A 17,315-nucleotide genomic window follows, 5' to 3' on the forward strand; every position below is an offset into this window, starting at 1 on the left:
ATCTTATCCTGCTGAAATCGGCTGCCTGCGACATGAAGCTCACGTTTTGGCAGACTCTGTGCCAAGAGGGAAGAGACAAACACAGACTGTCTGCTCACAGGGGAAAACACAATTAGCGTGATACTTGTCATCTTAATATTGGGCCCGTTCTGCATCTCTCCAATGGCGCCGTAACTGCGTTTGGCGCCGTCAAATACAATAACCGTAGTTGGAGGAAGTCTTTGAGAAAGCATGACATCAAGGTCAGCATTGTCAAGTGTGCTTGAAATTATACTGATAAAAGCCCACATTGCACCCGGGTATAAAAAAAAAGGGAAGAAAAAAAAAAGATGCAGAAATAACATCAGAGCCGGTGAATAATATTCCATGTGGAACACAACCAGTAGCACTTCCAGCGCGCCGCTCAAACACGACCAAACGACAACCCCTCTTTCTTCCCTTCAGGAAGGTAATTTCTTTGTAGTAGTGTGGCGAGTGTTGGGATCCACATAACCTTTTCCCTTTTATACGGAGGGTAAAATCAACCTAATCCACCATGAAAACCTGGACCAGAGCGTAATTCTTTATGTCACACAAAACCTTTTAACGAATTCTGAGGAGGAAATTTCCTATTTTATCAACCCTGCGTGCTAAGAGAGTCAGCCGTAGCCCTAGGGAGTGGCATCCCACAACCCATCCACCCCCTGATCCACCACCCCCTCCAAAACCAACCCCCACTCACCCACCCCCCAAAACACATTCCTCCATGCATCCTCCAATAGTTTCCCCACTCACGCAGTCTGGTTACCCGGCGTAGACCTACAAACTTTCTTTCCCCCCTCCTTGTTTACTTTGCTGACTTCATTTCAAAGCGTCAGGAGCAGTTAGGCAGAGGCTCCTCGTGACGGCCCATCTCAGAAGAAACGGCGGCGGCGGTGGTGGTGGTGGTGGTGGGGGAATGGTTACGGGCGCAATCCTTGTCAGAGTGTGTTTGTGATCCCTCTCTTCTTGGGTTACGAGCATCTGAACAAGCATGTTTGCCGTGGAACAATGTTTCATTTTTTTCTTTTTTCCCCCTTCTTTCCTGGAGGCTGCCCCAGGACGTGTCAGTAACGGGGATCCGCACGCTGGCCGTGCATCGTCGGGGACAGGGCTTTCCGCCCCCGAGACCCCGTTGGGGTGTTCAGAGAGGAGCCCCCGTTCATCGGCTCATACGCGGTGGACCTTTAGCGGCGCCAAAACTCATTTTACCGCCGGTTTGCCAGGGAAACACGCTAATCGTGCTACTGCAGAAAAAATAAAATGGAGAACAAATGCAGCAAATTCAATAAAAGCTGGAACAGGACGTTGTAATAAAAGGTTGAAAAATATGTGTTTAATGTCTGCATGCTGAAGCTTGTATGCATTACGTCTTCCTCCGTGCTGATTAGCAGGGTGGTGACAGGCCAGGTTGTTTCGTAACCTCGCCGAGATGTCTTCACATGAATGTTGCATTAGTTACAGTCTGTTCCTTTATGAATCTTGCATGGTGGACAGTGAGCTCCTTCTCGACTCTCCCACAGGATCCCTGACTGAGCTACCTTCAAGTGGAACGGATCCATCTTCTCTGTTTCACAAACTGTCATTCTTGGGCATCTGTCCCATTCAACTGCATCACTCGAATTACTGTTCTTCGATCCATTTCATGTTGTGCATGCTGGATTAATGTGAGTGACTAACAGGTGATGGTAGGGTCAAGGAACGATACAATATTGACACAAGCTTTAGTAATGCATACGATATAGGATATATATCCTATAGACATTGGATATATATGTAGAGATATATGTAATTTAACAACTCCTTTGTGCAAATGGAACATTTGCCAGGCTACTTGTATTAGTTATAAGTCCCAATTATCTGGCATCATATTTCTTGAACATATCTCAACACATTGATAAAATCCAGCATTCCAGGCAACATCGGGGTAAATCCTCATCTCTGTCATGAGGATAGCGGATTTTATAAGCATTCTGCAGGATAGCCACGCAGAATTTGCATCCAACGTTTGCGATGCCTTTTCTCCTCTCCTCGTCATCTCGGAAACAGAAGCCCTCCATTGCAATGGCAGGCTTATGTGCCACAGTATATCCAACTCACAGATAAGGGAAATGGTCCCTTCTGAAGTTTAATCAAAAAGAGAGAGGAGGAGAGAACGAGAGAGAGAGAGAGAGAGAGAGAGAGAGAGAGAGAGAGAGAGAGAGAGAGAGAGAGAGAGAGAGAGAGAGAGAGAGAGAGAGAGAGAGAGAGAGAGAGAGAGAGAGAGAGAGAGAGAGAGAGAGAGCAAACTACTTAAAAAATATATCAAACATTTTTCTTTAGGAGCAGTATGGTCAAAGATGCATTAAAGATTATCAGAGGAAGCCAGAAGACATGACAGCAGACGCTTCGTGTCTATTCACTCGGTTAATGAAAAATAGAGATAAGCTCTTTCAACTAAATGCAGCCACATACAGCCTAGAGTCCCGGTGTCAGCTGTCCTAATCTGGCCACGCACAAAGGTACAGTGTGCAGCACGCCGCCTCTCATGTCAAGATCATATATTGAGCTGTAGGTTTGCGTTGAAAACTCGGTAATTCGTCTTGATGCTAATCCTGACACGCGAAGGCGCCTCTTGAACCCCGGTTTGTTATTTTAATTAGCACGGTCACTGCTTTTTCTTAGGCAAATGTTGGCTGGAGAGAGATACTAATGCACTTGAAAGCAGCCATCTCCCCTGCAGGCCTCTAGATTGCCGGGTTCCCAATGGGGTGTCACTATATTGGAATGACTAGCAGTCATGGGATCGCTTAGTCTTTAACAACAACAACAACAACAACAACAACCACAAAAGACACCCCTTCTCACACACAAGGTTGTTTGCAAACTCAAGGTCTTTTCGCGAAATGTCATTGGATAGACGCCTAATAGAGAGTAATATTTAATCAATTATGAACAGCCAGGTCTTGATCAAGCAAACCAATAATGAACACGTGCATATTGTTTTAATGGGCTTAGAAGCCAGATATCAGTACTCCTAAATTGCCTCCACAAAATCAAGACAGAAAAAGGGACTCCCAGTGACTAAAATACCTCAATCTAGTAATGGGATGTATGGTATGGTTTTCATTCTACCCCCCCCCCCCCACACACACACACACACAATGAGAAGATTCAACTAAATTGCACTCAAAAGTTTCTTATGTATCAGTGCGAACTCAATTGAAGTTACAGTAACCAGCACAAAGTGCTGTTTTTGCATTCAGAGAATGAAAAAGAATATGAAATACATCACTTTTTTTCATCACATTTCTTAATAAAGGCAGTGTTGAATGTCTGGGCCTTATTTTGACTGGAGCCATTAATATTTAAATATGCACAGTGGTGCAGGGAGGAGAGTGCCATTTGTGGCTTTATACATTTGCATTTGGCTCTTAAATTAAACATTAATTATGGTTCTTCATAAAGGAACAATACAAAACTGAGGCATTCTACTTTGCCAAGTTAATTATTTCCAATTTGCAACAAAATATCTGTGAATGTGTCAAAACGTGGATGAAATGGTTCAGAGATGAGGGGGAAAAGTTCTACGAGTGAAAACAGAGAAAAGTAGTATCTATGGTTTCTTCTAAGAGTGCCATGTTCATTCTAATCATTTTCACGTTGGTTATCACTTAAACAATAAAGGGACCCCTTTAATTGAAAATTCCTAAACGTCCTTATTTTTATTCTCTGCCTGCGCTATCATCATTAATATATATACATATATATATATATATATATATATATATATATATATATATATATATATATATATATAATTATGTAGATAATATTTATATATTTGAATTCTCCGTAGGATTCCCCAAAGAAAAAAGGTTCCAGATAAAGGAAGAGAGACGGTGTAATGCAGCTTTGTGCACGCTTGTCCGGAATAAAAGCCAGGGCAGTTGATCAGGAGAAGTTCATTTCTAAGTTGTAATCTCCAAGGCAATCGGCTGCGGAGGCTCTAAATCCATCCACCGTTTTAGCGATTAACACACTGTGGCTTTCACTGTTCCTCTCAAGTAACGAATCAAGGCCCTCTTCAGTGTAAGCAGCTTTGAAGAGGAGCAGGGCTCCGCACGGCAAAATACCTTTTCTCAGCTCTTTGGACTGATCATGCACATGTCATTTTCCAAGAGATAATCCTGGCTCTGGCTCTCCCGAGAGGCTTGCATCACTCTGAACATGGTGCCCAAAGGTGACTTCAGCCGTTACGCAGAAGGGAATCTCAACAGCGCTGTTGCCGCTCGTTCAACACTATGTGCTATGATGCTGTCCCCCCCCCCCCCCCCCCCCCCCCCATTCCACATACACACTCCCACAGCCCCTGCAGGGAGAGCTGCAATCCAGAAGCACAGGACATGATTAAACGGATAAAGCCTTTTTTACTCTAACAATCTAGACGGCTGGGGGATTGTGTGTGTGTGTGTGTGTGTGTGTGTGTGTGTGTGTGTGTGTGTGTGTGTGTGTGTGTGTGTGTGTGTGTGCGAAATGCAAGACCAATCGGATGGGACGTAACAGGCACAACCTGCCTTTTTCATTATGTGGTTTGGTGGGTGGAAGGGTGATCATGGCTCTGTTGACCTACAGCAGATCAAAAGGTATCGTTTTATGGTAATCCTGGCCTGTTGCCAGCTGTTCTGCGCCATTGTTGTCATTCAATCTCAAAGGGGCGAACCCTCCATTACTCCTCCTGGCGTGTGAAACACATTTCAACAGAACGGAAGGGAATGTGCACAGTTTGATCCATTTCAAGCGTCCAGAGTTCTCTGGATCTACTTCGGAAACAGAAGTCCTTGCAAACATTAAAACAGACCCGCCACCACCACCCCTTGCATCGTTTTCCGCCTAAACAACAAGCTGCAACATATTAGCGTGATAATCCAGCACAGATTGATGCGCTGTAATGCAGGGCTAACCCCTGCTTTCAAAATGATTTGTTCGAGCCTCCTGGGCCAATTAGCCATTACCCCTGCGTCACTGCAGAACATATCAATCTGAGGCACATGCCCAGTAGGTACAGCGTGTAAGGGCTTCGGTTACGAGAGCGCCGTGACAGGGCCTGCTTCTCTGACACCACCGAGCTTCATGTCGCCTCAATACCGTGCAGCGTCAACGTGATACGCTGCGTGCGCATGTGCGTGTGTTTGTGTATGTGTGTCTGTGTGTGAAAGTAAAGCAATATCAAGTTCAGAAGAATAAAATCCAATCCCGAAGGGTGACCGATCGAGGAAATACAGTGTGATCAGGAGAAATTATACATGGGAACATTGAGCATGCTGCAGATAAGTGGATGGTTTCATTTTTCATTTTAACGAGTATGGTTATGCGGACACACAATGAGTTATTTTGAGGTCAGTGGACGGGGGGGCTTGTGCGTGTGTTTTGGAACGAAGCCACTCTTATTCACAACTGTAATCACGGCGAGTCATCAGGAAGCAATCATGCACCGTTAGCTTAAGACGGATAGCATTAAAGTACGCAGGTCAGCGGCTTTGGGTGATTACGTAGGATCAGGGTGGCAGGGTGGCCAGTTCACACAGGACACTTACTGCACCCACTCCCCCGCCGCAATCTAGGCCCCGCTCTCCTCCGCCCCAGGCGTCAACAACCTTTCAAGTCATCCTGAATAGTGTTTGGGGATTTTCATTTCAACCCTCTGATAAGAACTGAATACCACCTTTTTGCGATTTACAGTATGGATAACTGTGTATATATTTAAATAAAGAGAGTATGGGTCCTCTTAGGGCTGCTGTGGGCGTTTGTGGGTGTGTGTTGCTGTTGTTGAGGAGGAACATCACAAACTAAATTTAATTGTGTTTGATCCTTCTCGTCAGCGACCTTCCCAGAAAACCTTGAGGTCCGCCTTGAGAAGGAAGTAATAAAGCGTTGGAGTGTCTGGTGCCGAAGACCTCCTCCGACAAGCTTTGTGATGCCATTAGGATAATTCACCTTTAACTCATGCAAAGAGATGTACGCCTATGAGATTGCTCATAGGTCTTTTGGAAGAATCCTATAAAAACTTTTTTTTAACTGGTGATTAGTCGACACAAAGCAATGTTTTCAGAGTGGTGGCAGGTTAAGGAGATCCTACACACAGAGTGGACTCATTATTTTCTAGCCTCGGGGCTGGATTTCATCATCTTTGCTTGTTACGGTCTTCTTGCTCCTTGTTGTTTTCGAATCTGTGTTTTTATTATTTATCTCTCTACACAGTGTGACTTGTAAGGAAGAACTGTGTTTGTCAGAGAAAAGGGCTACAAGGAGCTCACAGCGAGAGTCGCGGAGAACTCAGAAGAATCCATTAATGATGAGAGAGGCCTGTGTCTGTCTCGGTGGCCGGTTCACAATAACACACGCCTTTGACACGGAATCACTTCTGTCTTCCCTTTTCTACCAGGAAGGAGGTTTCATGCAATGTGGACATTTTCTCTTCCTTTTGTTATTTGCTTTAAACTCACTCACGCCAGACACACATACACACGCAGACACACACACACACACACACACACACACACACACACACTCACTCACTCACCCGCTTACATATTCAGAAATGCATAAAAAAAACATGACCACTTATTCAAAGTTGTGCTTCTTTTGATTATCCCCGCAATGTCAAGGAACTTTCATGTTCTATTAGCCTCAAGGGAACCTTTTTGAGTCCTTAGTCTGTCTCAGGGGACATCTCCTTTAATCAATGCTGAGGACGGTTAAGAAAATGAAATGAAAATATTATCTATCGCTTTCCTGCTTATACATGCTATCGCGACTGTCTGCCATTTCGTTTGAAGTTTCCCCAAAACAAATATACTGTGTCGTATGTAGAGCATATTTTTGTGTAGCCGTCAACCAGTTCTGCTGTGTTGCTCTGACGGAGAGGGGGGCTGGGAGAAGCGGGAGAAGGATAAAAAGGAAAAAAAATTGAGTTTCAAGTAACACTGGACACACGACGCGTTGCTCTGTGTAACGACGGCCGACTCTTAGCCATGGGGTGACCCCGATTGAATCGCCCAGTGTCTCAGCGGGCTGCTCTTGTTATCAGTGTTTGTTTCCGCCACGGTCGGTGTGTATGCGTGTGTTCTAGGGGTCCCCCAGGTGTCAAGGGGTAGGTTACAGGCTAGGAAAAGAGGCTCTCCTCACGTCTCTCTCTCGCTAGGTATGCATTTCACATGCGTCAGCCTCGGGCCGTTACTGATAGCTTCATAAAGGGCGCCCCGCACAGGAACCACCATTGTTTTCCTGAGGAGCTCTCCGGCCGCTGCGCCACGGGGTTTTATCTTTAAAGCACAGATTAACCTTGAAGGAGGAAAAAAAAACACCAGGCTCAGGCATCACGCTCCTCTGTAAGAACAACAGAGGGACCTCCGTCGTGGACCTCGGTGTTGAGTTGTCCCAGTTGAAGGGGACGCCGCAGCTGAATAAATAGTGCGTGGAAGTGACAAACCGCCGCCGCGGCACAACACAATACTCATCATCCTCGCTCTCGAACTCCCCGTCCACCCCTGCCTGTGGAAAATCTCGAGGGCCGTGAGTCACTGGCGTGTGTGTCCAATAACAGCAGGTGACTAGATTGACTTAGGTCCATAACTGTCGCATACACCGTTAATTGCTAATGGAGAAATTCCCAACAGCTTGACGAGCAGGCTGTCATACACGTCAGCCAACACCAAACCAAACTTGTTGTTTTTTTTCCCCCAGTCCCCGTTTCAAACATTTCGTTGTCACAACCCCTTGAGCGGGCTATGCTAATCGCTACTGAACGGACCCTATAAATGGATAGAAACGAACGGTCCTGATAGATATGACCCCCCCCACACACACACACACACACACACACACACAACACTTACACACACAGGCATCACCGAAAGCAACACTTTGGTGGATTTGCAGAGGAAGAGCTCGCTTTCTTTCCAGGGCTCCAAGCCCTGAGGAGGTTTGGTTTCAGCAAGAGCTTCTATCCCCTTTAGCCGTAACTTCCTGTAGGAAGGGCAGACCTTCCCGCCGTTTTTCTACTGCGGCTGGTACCGATGACCCCCCCTCTCCCACCCTGCCCAAGAATAAATAACTGGAAAGAAAAAAAAAAACAGTAGCAGCTGTTGGCCGAGCAGTAAAATGTAAAGGGAAAAACTGATAGGGGTCAATGTTGGTTGTACCCCCAGAACTTTTTTCTTTTTCTTTGGCTGACCAATGTGTCGATGACAACGTTGTTCGGGAAGCTCGCCGCCCCCATCCCATCCCTTCCTCTCATACCCATCATTTACTGGAATAGAGGAGTGGGAATAACACCATGTGAGGAGTGATGGACGGAAGAATAAAAAGAATACAATGGTTATTAGCTATCATTATTTGCCCGGATGAATAATGAAGTGAAGAGGCATTCTTCATAGCGCTGAATGGAATCAACACTCTGTGTCCCTTTGGATGTGAACGTTCTCCAATGACAACAAATTGCTATTTAATAAAAAGGAATTAAAATGTAAACTCTCCCTCTATCATCAAAACAGTTATATGTTTTAACAATGCTGTAAAAACACTACATAAAATTATGTTTAAATTATGAAATATATATATAAAAAAATCATAATCATTGCCTAATTATTGTTATCGGTTCATGACATATAGTAATATAAGTGGGCATGAGTATAATCTTCCTTATTCAACTATCTGGACACTCTATCTGAGGTAGTTGTATGATTAAAAACCTTACTTCTGAGACAGGGCGATATATTAACAGTAACCCCTACGTACTAATTTTAACTTTAATCCCAGTGTTGATTGACAATGTTGTCAGGCCCTAGAATAGCCTCTGCGTTGACATTACAAGCACTCTTCTGTCCGTGGTACTTGGATTATTTAAAGATTATGTTGTAATTCCCGTTTTAATCTTTCCTGCATTAAGATTTCAGGGCTGGAATGCTGTGCGGAAGAGTAGCACTCTGCTGCGATGAAGTGTCTTAAGCGCTTGATGAGATTGGAAAATCTCACTCTCATCTTTTTACTTTGTCCCCTTTCTCTCGCATATCATTGCGGTTTCCCGTGAAAAACCCAGCTACGGCCGATGAATTGATCATCAGTTGGCTTTTTCCCGCCTTCAGGCCTTTATCAAAAGCTTATCTTCAAAAGAAATTCCGCCACTGTGTCATTTCCCAAGTCTTATTCCCTGATCTGCTAACTACATGAGTACATACAGTATATTCAGTATATTTCCGTCCGCGCAAAATAAGCTACATTTTTTCATATACTCAGAACAGGTGACTCACACCAATTTATCAGAGAAAAGACCCAAGCACAATACCAAGAAGAGAACCCGGTGACATGTATGCAAATATCCCATCTTTCAATGCACTCTGTTCCTGCATCTATTAGTGTATACACAGCACTATGTGTTACAGGGCTGTAGCTAAAACATGACACAAGCTCACATTAATGGAGAGTTTTTTCTAACCTGAAGCACATTCCTTCTGCTTGACTTCTCTGTGGTCCAGTCGATCAACGCTCCACACAGGGCCACACCGTCCGGCTTACATCCTGGTTTCTATGGCAGAGGTCAAAAGTCAGTGAGATACGTTAACATACCCGGTTTCAAGTCCAACCCTATCACCCTATCATCACCTTTCATGTTAAAAGAATACTGAAAACAGTGACCTATTTGTATTTTGCAGGCATGACACATAAATATTGAGCACTAGCTATGATCATACACTTGTACACAGTCCGTGCATCTTTCTCTTTCTCTCAGACACACACAATTCAACACACACATTTCACTAAATGACATCTATGTTCTTGGCTGACTTTTTATATTTTTTTAATCATATGGTTTTTGTTCTAATTATTGTTTATCAATAAGACAGACCAATTTATTTTTGCTGTGGTCTTATAGTTTCCAATGCAGTATATATTTTATTTCCATCTTTTGGTGAACAAGAACTAGAGTTTACTGCTTTTGCAATATCACTACAATCTCATTCATGTTCTCTCGTAATTAAAACTACCGGCTGCAACCTCTGCATAAAGATAATTTTCTTTTCAGTCAGACAGAGATGTAAAAAACGAATGCTGCTTTTCAAGCTAAAACTAATCAAAGTAAAAGGCAAGGAAAGCCCATTTAGATATTATTTATTTTTTACACTGAAAATGTAAAAGGAAATGTTAGCCTTTTCGAGACCTCTAACTTGCCTCGGAAAATATAAAGTGTAACTAAAATTGAGATAATGTATGCGTGCTGATTCATTTAGGAAGATCTTTTGAAACAACATAATTGTACTGTTCAAAAGGTTTTCTTTTCAACCTAAGATGCTTTCCTCATGTATCTGTCATCACCATTGCCTATAAAAAACACATGATAAAATGACTTTTGATGAGGTCTTTGTTTTGTTTGCATTTTGTTCAGGGTCTGTTAAAGGCTCATATGAAAAGCCATACTTATTACTGTAAATAGGATGTGCATATAGTGTAAATTTTGTAACCCGCTTATACACCAGAGAAGAGAAAGATTTATTTGACTAATGCCACATAATCTCCGCTTGCCAAAAAGATATACGTGCTTTTGGCTTTACACTCTGTGGTGAAATCGTAGCCCAAAGTGCATCCAGTTCATCGTAACATTGTATATTTAGTCTGGAAAATAAACATGGTCTAAAATAACCAGCTACGGACCATATACCAGTCCAAACATGTTTCGGAAGCCAAATTCTAATTAAAAACCAATCATCGCAAAAACACAGAGGGGTGACATTTCAGAGAAGCCTGTGTATAGTGGCCGTGTGGCCATGAGTAGCCCCTCTCTTTAAAAAATAACTAGAAGTCAATGATTTTTATCAAGAGGTGGGTATTTAAATATATATTTAAAATATCGGTAACCTAGCCGCAAAATGTCGTCAATGGAATAATGAACTATGCTGGACGGAGCCTCTCTGACAGAGCCTGCACTCGTGGGGCCCGGCGAGGGAGAGAGCTTTGATTAAGTCCTCGGAGCTTCATTAAAAACCATGGCAAGCTCATTTTAGAGACACCCCTCCCTTATCCAATACTCGCTCCTTCTCCCTCCCTTCCCCTCTCTCTACCAGTCACCACTGTCTGTCTTTCCTGTGTTTGTCCGTCTCTCTCTCTCTCTCTCTCTCTCTCTCTCTCTCTCTCTCTCTCTCTCTCACTCTCTCTCTCTGCCTTACTTTATGCACGTCACACACATCAGGGCAGGGTGGATTAAAGTTGGATGCACACCAACTCCCACACACACACACACACACACACAGACACACACACCCATACACACACACACACACACACACGTGTACGTTTAGATACAGTGTGCAAACAGATACAAAGTACGTGCACATGTCATCTACACACAGAGGAGCTTGTATACGTGTGTACGTGTGTATGTGAGAGTGGGTGTGTGTGTTTGTACAAACACACACAGCAGTCTCCATGAGGGGTAAACAGTTCCTCATTGCTTTCTGATGGGGTGAGCTACAGTCCTTGGGATCAAAGCCAAAGTTAATTTGCCAGTTTGAAAAATATGAAAATGAAAAGAATACGCTTCATTTCTGGCATCAAATTAAAATGCACAGAGTGTGCGTTCACTCAACATTTGCACTCTTAATGCTAATAGGCAAGCTCTCTGAAGGTTGATATGAGGCCATAATTGAACGCTGGCTCTCTTATAGGGCTGCTGGTAATAGTGTCCAACTCAGCTCCACCATTGGTGTCACTTCTGACTTACAGTCATTTTCCATTTCACCCCAGACGCACACACACACACTCACACATACACACAAACATACAGGAATTTATGATACTGTATGTGCATGAGTTTGTGTCAGTTCGGGATAGTGTTTTTTTGTGTGTTTAATTATGTGTGTACTGTTGTGTGTACTTTGTGTGTGTGTCTATGTCTAAATATACAGAGAGAGAGAGGGAGAGGGAGAGAGAGAGAGAGAGAGAGAGAGAGAGAGAGAGAGAGAGAGAGAGAGAGAGAGAGAGAGAGAGAGAGAGAGAGAGAGAGAGAGGCGTCTATATCATGTGCACTGCTTTTGTGCTAGACAGGAAGAAGAAGTCGTGGGGGATGTGGGTTGATAGCAATGAAAACAATAAGAGGAGTTACAGAATGACATGTACATACCAAATTGGCTAAGGCCTCTTGCTTGCTTTCTTTGTAAAAAGTCAGCTGATCTGCATCCAGGACGACCCACGTGGAAGTCCAGTTTTTCCTATGCTTTTTTCCGCCGTCTGATATTTTGGTCTTATTTAAATATTCCCCTTGCAGTTCAACCTGAGACTGTAAAAAATGCAAAGCAAAATACACAAAGGGTCATCATATTTAATATGAGCCGCAAATGAAGTGTCAAGGACAATAACATTGAATTACAGCGTGAGACTACATAACATTCCAACGACTAACAATAAGCACATCAAGTCATTACCAATTACTTAATAATATGAATTAGAAGAGGCCTGCATGGTTATACATGTATAATTTATTTGTTAGTTTATGCATGTAAATGTGGAACATTTTGACCATATTCTGAAGACTTGTTGGCCCTTCAGATTTTGGTTTGTGTGTGTGTGTATTTGTGTCTGTGTGCATGCCTGTGTGTGTGTTAGGCAATGTGTGTGGACGCCTGTGTGTTTGTGTGTGTGTATGTGTATGCAAGCCTGTGTGTGTGTGTGTGTGCATGTGTATGCAAGCCTGTGTGTGTGTGTGTGTGTGTGTGTGTGTGTGTGTGTGTGTGTGTGTGTGTGTGTGTGTGTGTGTGTGTGTGTGTGTGTGTGTGTGTGTGTGTGTGTGTGTGTGCATGTTTGTGTGTGTGTGTGTGTGTGTGTGTGTGTGTTTGTGTGTGTCTGTGTGCGTACGTGTGTGCGTGGGTTGGCGGTGGGGTTGTCACACTCACTGAGGTCCCCATGGCCCCGGCTCCAGCAATGCCGTGCTGAGACTGGTTCCTCCGGTGGCGAGAGATCTGCGGTGTTCAGACCGTCACCACTGTTACTGCTTGCCCCCTGCGTTTGTTTCTTTCATGGTTTGTCTTTGGGTATTTTGGCATAATGACGTCCTTAAATGATACGCTAAAGAAGTACTCACATCAATATACATCAGTTATACTGTTTATATCATCGTTATTGTTCTGAGTAGATATGTGTGTTGATGAACCAGTTGTAATGCAATATGCACTTGTGTAGACGCATAAGACAAATGGTCCTTCCACATCAGTACAGAGTATATTCTAATGATTTAATATACTTTTATTTTAGTTGTAGGCATATTAAATAACAATCTGTATGGTTGTCTTAATATTGTGTATAATGTATCTGTGTGTATGTGTGTCTGTGTGTGAATGAGCCCGTGTAGAAACAAAACAGTGGCTAGAAGAGTTAGATGTTGTCGAGAGTAATTGGAAGAGTCAAAAATATATATCCGATAATTATATTCTTCATGAAAACAACATTACAGCTGTTCAATACATTTGGCAATGTTTCTCATTTCTATTCTATCCTCTGTAAAAAATAAATAATAATCATTTATAAATGAATAGCTGCGACACAACTGATACTTTTGTTGTGGTCTATTTATTAGCAACGCCATTTTCAGCAAACGGACAAGTAAGAATATGAAGAAAAATAGAGATTAAATTCACTCAATTTTTCTGAGACAGCAGAGCTCTCTCAACTACTCCTCTAGCATAGTGCTGGTCTGCCCTCTCCTGGTCACCCGTTGCCTTTCAACGGCTGGGGGGTGCAAAACAATGACCAAAGAACGTTCTCTATTTCTATCTCTCGCTCTCTTTTGTTTGTCTTTCATGCCGGTTGTTTCAGTCTATTTTAATGAAACAAAATGCTTCTTCTTCATAAGAGATCTTGACTTGATCCTGAGCGGGATGTCATCATTCTCACGAGCCCTTCTCCTATAATGCAATGTGGTTGTCAACATGCAGGCCAATGACAACAGCAGCAGTTGTTTGTGAGTTAAGATAACCCTTTTGTTATTGTAGTATGCTGCATTGCAACACAATGGAACCTATGGCGATAATATTAATAAAAAAAACGTAGCACACTGATGCAACGGTAGAGCAACCCTTCTACGGTGCAGCCAATGATAACGACCACGTTTCCAGTCTGTATTGGACTACCCTGGTTAATTAAACACGGTAGCCACTGCCTTTCACTGCCCACGGGTAAAACTCCTTATTCCCGGACGGAGCATCTTCCCAACAAGCGGCGGGTATTATTGCGTAATTATGAAAATATGAACCCAAACACGAAAATAAAAACAAGAGGGGGTTTCAAAATTGACGCTCAGCACTAATTGTACCCAACCACCCCTTTTGTAACCGTGTGCACTTGCTGTGAAGTGTTGCACTGTCAAATGTGAGGCCGGGATTGTCTCTTTGCTGCAATCCTTAATTGTGCATTTGAAATAGAACAAGAATGTTTCTGCACAGGTTTATCTACGGCTTATATGATTTGCGAGAGAAGGCTTTACAGTGAACAGGTGTCATCGACCATGAGGCCGCCCCATATCAAATAGATTGGACAAGGCGCTTCGGATAATCACGGTCACAGATATACATTATACCAAATATGCCGAAGCAGATTGCTCATTTTGTAAATGCATCATCTGTTGTATCTGTGTTACCCCGTGTTATTCCCACAGGGACCATCTATGAGTCAAACTGAGATCAACACAATTAAGCTAATGATCATTACCTAATGTGCAACCATTTTTAGGCAGAAAATGATTTTATAATCACTGTTGGAATGCATTCAAAGTATTTGCTTAACAACTGTTAATAAATCTCCCCTAAAATCGAACCATACGTTATCTTACTACTTTAGCTAACCTAATTGTTCATTATGTCCCATGTTTAGTTGGCCTTTAAATTGTATTTGTTAGTTCAACTTATACAACACTTAATAACTGCACAATAATAGTAAAATATTAGCCTTTTCTTGATTAACTTAATTGACATGCAGGAACCACAGATCAATACAACCATATACTTTGTGTAGCCTACTTATTCCGGAGCTAGCTTACTTAGTAAGTTAATCATTTTCTAGGTAACTTGGGCAGTTTACATAGTCCTATACTACTGTTAAGTGTACAACTCTAAAATAACTGTCACAATGCCATAATAAACAGCATTGCAACCACATAAGACTACACAAGAGGACCATCATAATGACACAAATTGGTATAGCTGTTTGCTAATAATAAAATATTTAAGATATTTTATTAGCAAACAGCTAGCCGTATTATTGTGCATCACTTCGTTAGCGTAACAGAGTTGCCCATATTCATGTTGTATTAACAGACATCCAGGGTGTTTGAGGTGCATGCTTGCTCACTGGTTTCTGAGGCAGGTCAGAGTCCTGCAGCACCATGGATTTGGACTGACTCAGCCGCTCCCCGGGACTGGAAGAGGTCTTCGTCCGCAGCTGCACGCTGACTGGCGGTGCCACTGTCAGCTGTTGGGGCAGGGGTCTCACAGCCTTTTGGAGATTGGTGATTCTGAGGGCACTTCGGTGCATTAAAATCAAATAGTATTATTCAAAAATATATATGATTTGTTATTGAAAAATAATAACCAATACAAATGTCGTTTTAATTGTCCTTTTTTTAAATTGTTGTGTGTACTACCCACTAGCAACCACACTGTCGCTAACTTTGCGATTTTTTTTATTGAATTTGAAACACTTCTGTTAGAGGAAATGTGTTTTCTTCTGTACTTATACAATGAGACACTCAAATGTTCTATTAATTTATCCATTTCATTACTTATTTGGATCATGTTTGTTTCATTCTGTTCTGCATTACTGCGCAGTTATCCTCAAAAGGCTATGATGGTCGTTGTTCTCCCCCAAAGGATATGGTGTCTTTAGGTTCCTGTTAAGTGTGATTGCTTCATCGATGCTATTATCTTGCAACATGTCTTTGTGAAACCCGTCTTTGTCTACCCAAAATAAAGCCGACTTATCGATGACCAAGCAAGCACTATTGATGTGCCTCATGCATCTGCCGGCTGATTACACTGATTGAATAGCAAATGACAATTCTTTGTTTGTAGGGAATTCATTGTACAAACATATAATATAATTCATAATGGAGAAAACTAATTTACTAGGCCTAATGATTATAAGCCCACTCAAATTAACCAAACTAAACCACATTGAAAGCGCTTTGGCCCAGCATCCAGTACAGAATAGCAACATTTTTAGTAACATTTCAGTAACAAAATAATGAATGTTGTTTTTTGAACAAGGAGTTGCATTCTTGTGAAATATCAATCTGCCAGTTATATACCACACATCAATTTCTTTTTTTCGGTGCCATGTTTGACCAAGCTTTTGCATACCTTAATACTATGACTGTTCATGTTCAATATAAATTCTATAACAAAACATAATATTCACAAGTCCATGCATTCCATTGCAGTTCAAACTAGTGAGATATAGCTGTGAACTTTTACAAGCCATAAAACCAGACGGAAAATGTTGCACAAAAGTTAATTTCAAGGGGGGTTATGATGCGCCATGTCGTATATTTAGATGCGTTTACAGGAAACAAATTGATCCACTTAAACAGCGGAAGCAACCAATGCCATGCATGCATGTCCCTCTCACTACAATCTGCAAAGCTCACCCATCTGTGTATGGCATTGGAGAGAGCCTGTTCAAGAGTTTGATAGTACGTTAACTTCAAGGTCTTTCTTCCCTCAGAGGATAACGTAATTCAAAGTTCTCCACAGCCGACACATTTTCTTAATACCACAAAAATATCTTATTTCAGCGTTCTAACTCTTCATGCTCATTTGTCTGTAAAAAGCAAAAAAATGCAGCCTAATCAGGGAGCAACCGACAAGAAGCTCATCATACCTCATTCAAAAACAAGCATTGGAACCCATTATGATTCATGTACCACACACACACACACGCACGCACACACGCACACACAGACACACACACTCACACACACACACACACACACACACACACACACACACACACACACACACACACACACACACACGCACACACACACAAATCCCCACCCCCCAACAAACACACAGACACTTAAACCAGCATGTGTCTAGAAGGAAAGTGCTCCCCTACATCCATCCACCAACCTGATGCCTCCAATGATTTCCAAAATAAATGTAATGTAAAACAAATTGGATGATCTGAAGGGTCATTTAGCAGCTTCTTACCTTGTCCCTGCCATCCCCTCTGCCAGTGAAAGATTACATTAGAATACAGAACGACTTGAGGGCCCA

General features: G+C 42.5%; 1 protein-coding gene across 2 annotated transcripts in view; it reads right to left on the reverse strand.

Moving 5' to 3' along the window:
• arhgap15 (Rho GTPase activating protein 15) overlaps positions 1 to 17,315 on the reverse strand; it is a 43,294-nt gene extending 25,979 nt beyond the window's left edge. The window contains exons 1-5 of one of the 2 annotated variants that reach the window (XM_056579420.1): positions 17,250 to 17,310; positions 15,391 to 15,562; positions 12,942 to 13,007; positions 12,173 to 12,328; positions 9,494 to 9,583 (exon numbers count right to left, since the gene is read on the reverse strand). In XM_056579420.1, coding sequence (XP_056435395.1) covers positions 9,494 to 9,583; positions 12,173 to 12,328; positions 12,942 to 13,007; positions 15,391 to 15,562; positions 17,250 to 17,263 — 498 coding nt within the window. In that variant the 5' untranslated portion in view covers positions 17,264 to 17,310. Of the gene's footprint in view, positions 1 to 9,493; positions 9,584 to 12,172; positions 12,329 to 12,941; positions 13,008 to 15,390; positions 15,563 to 17,249 lie in introns of both variants that reach the window. The other variant, XM_056579421.1, reaches the window with a different exon arrangement.

This window comes from Gadus chalcogrammus, chromosome 20, assembly GCF_026213295.1.
Source record: "Gadus chalcogrammus isolate NIFS_2021 chromosome 20, NIFS_Gcha_1.0, whole genome shotgun sequence".
Taxonomy (NCBI): domain Eukaryota; kingdom Metazoa; phylum Chordata; class Actinopteri; order Gadiformes; family Gadidae; genus Gadus; species Gadus chalcogrammus.